This window comes from Cyprinodon variegatus, unplaced genomic scaffold, assembly GCF_000732505.1.
Source record: "Cyprinodon variegatus isolate N-32 unplaced genomic scaffold, C_variegatus-1.0 Scaffold151, whole genome shotgun sequence".
NCBI lineage: Eukaryota > Metazoa > Chordata > Actinopteri > Cyprinodontiformes > Cyprinodontidae > Cyprinodon > Cyprinodon variegatus.
The window spans coordinates 607,129-613,379 of NW_015150604.1; the positions used below are offsets into that span (position 1 = coordinate 607,129).

Consider the following 6,251-nt stretch of genomic DNA (forward strand, 5'->3'; position numbering starts at 1 on the left):
TATATATATATATATATATATATATATATATATATATATAATTAGTTTTAATGGTCAGAGTGTCAATTTCGTGCAGCCCCCTGGCCTGTGCCTGGATTATTTCACCTCCTGTCGGCAGGCATGGGCAGGAGTAGCAGGGACTCTGGAAAGACAGATGGATTAGATTCAACTAGAACGAGGATGGGAGATTGATTTTGAAGAAGAGAATGTGAGATTTCTTACTTGTGAAATCAGGTGAATCTGCCACGGAGGAGTTGAGATGTGATCAGGAAGGCGGTTATGGCTTAGGGGGAGCAGAAGAGATTTAAGAACATAGTGGAGGGCAGATCAGGTTCGAACAGAGTAGAAAAACAATGCTTGGAGTCTAGAGGAGTGTTAACACTGTGGGCTTGAAATGCTGTAGTCTTGAGCTGATGAGGAACAGGTGCAGGCAATCAGCAGAGCACCCAACCAAACTCCCAGACCCCAGCAAAAATTTATGTTTATGCAGTTAGTAGACGCTTTTATCCAAATCGACTTACAAAGTTAGCATAAAGGGTCTTGCCTCAGGGCCCCCACTGGGGGTATTTGTACCCAGAGTCCCGGTGTGCAAGTCAGGTGACTTACCACTTCAGCTAGCCAGCCACAAATTAATCAATCTTGTTGGGTAATTCCACAATTAATTAAGCCTTACTTAAATAAATTATGTAGAACTCTCCATTAAACAAAAGGCAAATATGATGTTAGAACATTGAACAGAATTTGCAATATGGTACAATGGAGCTCCTGTCAAGGCTCAAAACCCAGGACTCAAGGCAGAAAGAGAGTGATTTCTCAAAAGTGTTAATTATATAACAGTGGATCTGCAGTACCTGCAGGGACATCTAAGGCAGAAACCTCTGCAGGGGGAAAACTCAGGTTAGTGACCATGTTAATCTGACAGAGGATGACTACGAATGAGTCGCTAACATGGGTCCAGCCGAACAGCTGCCAACACCACGCGGCAAACGCTGCCCAGAGTCCCAGATGCTGAAGCTTTGAAACTGCAGAACTGGAGGGAGATCAGATCCAAGCAGACGAAGAAAGACAGGACTATCCAGAAGGTGAAGCCAAAGCTGGTATGGAAGAGGTTTACAGGAGTCTGAGCCAGAAGATCAGGGATCTGAAGAGGTACTCAAGGGAAATCCAGGTTGGTGTCAGGAAGCAGGTCCAGTTTCAGTTAACAGGCAGAATCCAGCAGGGGTCCAAAGACAGGTCAGGCAAACAGATCAGATCAGAACAGGAACAGACAGACTAAGAGGTCCAAAGGCAGAACAGATCAGGATCAGGCAATCAGAACACAATCAGATGGGCTAGAGAACTCTCACCAAAGGCTTGAGAGGACTGGTTAGAGAGCTGGTTAAATATAAGCAGGAGCAGGTAGATCAGATGAATGGTAACAAGAAAATTAGCAGAATTAGGCAGGTGAATGAAATGAGTAATCCAGCCATTTATCAGCACCAAGATCAAGGCAGCTCCATAGTTTCAGGGATATGCTTACTTCCTGCACTCCGACTAGACCAAGAGGAGAGAACATATTGCTTGACCAAAGCAATATGTATGGAACTAAAGGCAGACATATATATATATATATATATAGAAATTAGTGCTAAGGCCAATTCTCTTCACTATATATATGCTACCAATTGGTAGTATTATCAAACAGCATGGGATCAATTTCCACTGTTATGCTAATGATACTCAGCTATATCTGTCCATAAATCCTAATGAAACTAACACTTTACATAGACCATGGGCATGTCTTAAATGCATAAAAACCTGGATGACTCTTAACTTTCTGCTTCCGAATGCAGACAAAACAGAGCTATTGTCCCTGGATCTGAGTTTCTGAAAAGGAAGTTGATTAGTCAGTACCTTCATCTGGAGATAAATTGATCTCAGATGATAAAAGTAAAAAACCTTTGTCTTATTTTCAATCAGGACTTGTCGTGACAGACTCCTTGGCTCTACCTTGACCCTACTGTGGCACAACCTTTCTCATACCTCATCCAAAATAATTACTCTGAACAACTTTTTATATTGATGCTGCTATATCTTATGGCTTCTGGAGGACATGGGGCCAACTTTCCTCATTCTGCTCCATTCTATACCTATTCTGCAGTATTTATAAAATTAAGCTTAGCTGCTTGGCTGTGTCTTTCTTGTAAGGGGCCACCTGTGGAACTAGCTACCTTTTGTATCTCTTCTTATTTTTGTATATTTGCTTCTATCTATTTTAGTTTTCTCTTTTTTATTCTGACATGCTTTTATTGCTCTGTATGATAAGGATTAATAGGAATTTCCTCTAGGTTTACAATTAATGTAAAAGACATACCATAAAGCTCTTCATTTTAAATGATCTAATTATCATCTCGCTATTAGTTTAGCACTAATACTCTTAATGTTAATGTCTTACAGCCGGACATTAAACCGTTATGTTATATATATTTTTTTGAATTTCAAAATGATTTTCTTTTTCCCCCCCAATTTTTTATTTTATTGTAGATGTTAGGGGTGCACTGAGATTGGCTGATTTTGGGATAAGTAGACGCTTGCCCAAAGACCAAACTACTCACCAAACAGTTGGTGGAGGAACAAAGTGCTGGAAAGCCAGAGAAACCCTAGAAGAGGGCATTGTCCCATACAAGTCAACAACAGATGTTCAGGTGAGTTTCTACGCTACATGTACCCACCTAGTGACCTTGACCGGCGTAAAAAAAAAAAAAAAATAATAATGTTTTGATACCTCTTAAGGTGGCAGGGATGCTGCTTTATTACATTCTGTCTGATGGAAGGCATCCTTTCGAGGGCAGCAAATCCTTTCAGTTGGAATCAAACATTTATGAAGGAAAGTACAGTTTGGATTATATTCAGGATGTTGTAGCAAAAGATCTAATTGAATGGATGATCAATAAAGAACCAACAGAGAGACCTCGAGTTGAACAATGCCTAAGTCACCCCTTCTTCTGGGAAAAAGAACGGTAAGACAACATCACATTACAACACAAATATTTACTCACCCTTGCACTTTGTTAATCAGGACCAATTTAGACAATCAAGAACTCTCTTTGTAATGTTATTAATCATTTGTCTAAAACTTTTGTTCTATTCTGTCATGCTACTTCCTCTTTAGTGCTTTATTAAACATATGTTGATGCCTATTTTCAGAAAAGTTGAATACTTAAAAAGAGTTGCTAATAGAGGAGAAGTGGCAAAGTATAAAAATGCTGACCAGACACTTATAGATTCACTTGAAAAATATGCAGACCAAGGAATCTTCTTACAGTGGAAAGAAAAGGTGAGAACAAGACAAAAAAAAAAATCTCAGACGTATGTTATGAAGTGACCTTATTTTCGAGTTTTTTTTAAATCATAAACAAAAATCTTTGAGCTGAAGAACATTCGTTCGGTAATACATTTGAAAAGATAAATAAACAACACTGGGTTACCAAAACTTTCTAATTATGATCTTGTTGGCTTTTCTTTCTTTCTAGTTTCCACAGGAACTTGTTCAAAAAATGGATGGCAGGAAACCCTACCCTGACAACATTCTGGGGCTGCTACGTTTTATGCGCAATATGCTTGAGCACTAGTAAGTTTAGCTAATACTGATGTGAATATGTTCTAGACATTTACTTTAGCTGTATAAACTCTTTGAGTGGATTCTTCATTAGTCTTATACATCACCATAAAAAACAAAACAAAAAATAGGCACTATGTAAACAGCTAAAAATATTTCACCTACTGCTAAACATTTATCATATATTTGTTCAGTTAACAACTGTTTAATGTTCACAGTGCTGAAGAGGCTTCAACAATTGATGTCCTTGAATTATTTCCTGATCTATTTGGATGTGTCTTCAAGTATGCTCAAAGCAACGGATGGAATAAGGAGATCCCACTGAATGAAATGTTTCAGAGCGAAGACTCTCAAAGCATCTTTGCGATGCCATCCACAAGCACCAAGGAGCATCTCCGGGTTCCAGCTCAGGAGTCACAACCCAGTAATTTAGAATGAATTTAGCAACAAAAAAGTCCAAAGAAATGAATGAGACTTCTGCTGGCCATATGTCAAATATTGATTGTTCAATTTTTATCACTTCAGTCATTTGTTTAGCTTTAAACCAGTTCTCATAAATGAAAATATTTTCTCTTGTCAATGAACACATAATTTACATGATTTTGTCATATCTTTGCAGACATTTTGGGAGAAATTATGCTAAAGTGTGAGTCTTTATTGCTGATCATTTTAATATTCATGCAGGTTTTGCCTATTAGTCCTTTTAAATCTTTATTGAATGTGTTTTTAGCAACTGACTCTCGTTACGGTTGTCCTTGTGTTTTGTTTTTTTGTTTTTTTTATCAGCTGTTTTTGACATAGGGCACTAGAATATTACTGTCCTGCTTGGATGCATAAGCAGCAGAGATGTAGATTGTTTTAGATCTCACTCAGCCAATCATACTTTCTGTGTCTGCCTAGTTAATCATGGTACTTTTTTTAAATGCTGCTCAAAAGCCTGGAGCTTTTGGCCTTTCAAAGCCAAGTAGAATACACATTTACTCAGGTAATTTAACTTTCTTTGGGCTTTCCCTCAAAAGGAGTAGGACAATATGCCCTTTTCAACTGAGAGTTCTGAAATTTAAAACACAGGAGGAAGACAAATATGGTTCTCCCTGTACTTCCAGTGCCAATGGGCTGCAAACAATTTAGTCCATCCATCCTTCTATCTTCTTCTGCTTTTCTGTAAGAGTCACTGGGGCTGGTGCCCATCATCAGTAGTCTATTGGCAGCAGTCAAGCAAAGGTACACCCTGAACAGTTTACCAGTCCATCACAGTTTAAGTAAAGCATAAATCCCTAAGCATAAAACGTTTAATTATGTGTCATAAAACTTTCTATCAACCTGTACCAGTCAAGAGTTGCTCTGTAACTGCATGATTCATCTAAAATAACAAAAATAAATTAAAAAGAATGATTAAAAGTTAATTTTTATAATATAAACAGGTAAATCTCAGGTATCTGCAGGACAAATAGAAAGCATTACTAGTCAAAATTCTATTTTATGAAGTTAGTTCACATTTACAAAAAATATATTTTTATCTTGAGTTTGTAAGCCTCAGCTAGTATATATTAAGTACAAGTGGAAGACAGTGGTGTCGACAATGTGAAAACTTAAAACTATTCCACACAAGAAGAACTTTAACCTGTGTTCTCTCCTCTTGCAGCACTGTCAGCATAGAATCACAATAAATGAAAAAAGGTATATTTACATAATATATAAAGGGGTTACAGTCCACTAAAAGTTTTTCATGAAAAGCCTGTTAAAGAGAATGTATATTTCTTATTTCTACAAGGAAGAGTGAAAGTGCCCCATCCGATCATTATTGCATCAAAATATTTTCTTTTAATTACATTTTATAATTAAAGTTTTACCATACCTCATTAACCCATTAAATTTACCTTCTGTCACTACAGATGGTTATAAAAAAGTAGAGATGTTGACTTTAATTTAAAAATAGGTTTTATTTTGTATCTATTTTGTCTTTCTTGACTTTTATTTTTTTATTATTTGAATGCTGGTCCATTTGATGTATTTTTCTGTCCTATGGATTTTATTATTTTTATGTTTACTGTTGTTTTATGTTGCTTTTGTTTTTACCTGCTTCTTAAACTAGATGAGTTGGTCGTTGCTATGCAGGACTATTTTTTATTTGTTTCAAATTGTATTTCATGTTAAGTTACATCAGATTTTATTGTCATGTTGATTTATCCATGTAACTGTATATAAGTGTTTTTAATTTACAGAATATACATATTTCTATTGCAATAGCAACCTTAGTAAAGATACCCTTCAATTCACAAGATATACTCTACTCTTCTCTTTATGTTTATCTTAATCTTTTATCTCATTATGTAGAATTATGCAAGGTGAAGAAAACTTATTTGGGTATTTATTTCTAAAGGATGGTTTTATATTATTTTACATTCTTGATAAATCATTCTGCTTTCACAAATGCTGTTGGATATAAAATTAAAAGCATAAAAAAGCTGAAAGTAAAAAAAAAAAAACAGTTTTGTAAATAAACATATTTAGTGTTACGAAAATGTACTAGTTAAGCAGAATTCATTCAAGTAAAATAATTAATAAAAATGCTAATGAATTGAAATTCTGAATCCATTATTATATTTTTAAAAGGTTATGTTCTGCTTTTAGGAAGTATTCGTCTTTGTGC

General features: G+C 35.9%; 1 protein-coding gene across 2 annotated transcripts in view; it reads left to right on the forward strand.

The window, feature by feature from the left end:
- LOC107086387 (probable serine/threonine-protein kinase ireA) overlaps positions 1–5,803 on the forward strand; it is an 11,206-nt gene extending 5,403 nt beyond the window's left edge. Inside the window, exons 3-7 of one of the 2 annotated variants that reach the window (XM_015377283.1) lie at positions 2,524–2,684; positions 2,773–2,999; positions 3,187–3,316; positions 3,513–3,610; positions 3,817–5,802. In XM_015377283.1, coding sequence (XP_015232769.1) covers positions 2,524–2,684; positions 2,773–2,999; positions 3,187–3,316; positions 3,513–3,610; positions 3,817–4,036 — 836 coding nt within the window. In that variant the 3' untranslated portion in view covers positions 4,037–5,802. Of the gene's footprint in view, positions 1–2,523; positions 2,685–2,772; positions 3,000–3,186; positions 3,317–3,512; positions 3,611–3,816 lie in introns of both variants that reach the window. The other variant, XM_015377284.1, reaches the window with a different exon arrangement.
- The last annotated feature ends 448 nt before the right edge of the window (positions 5,804–6,251 follow it).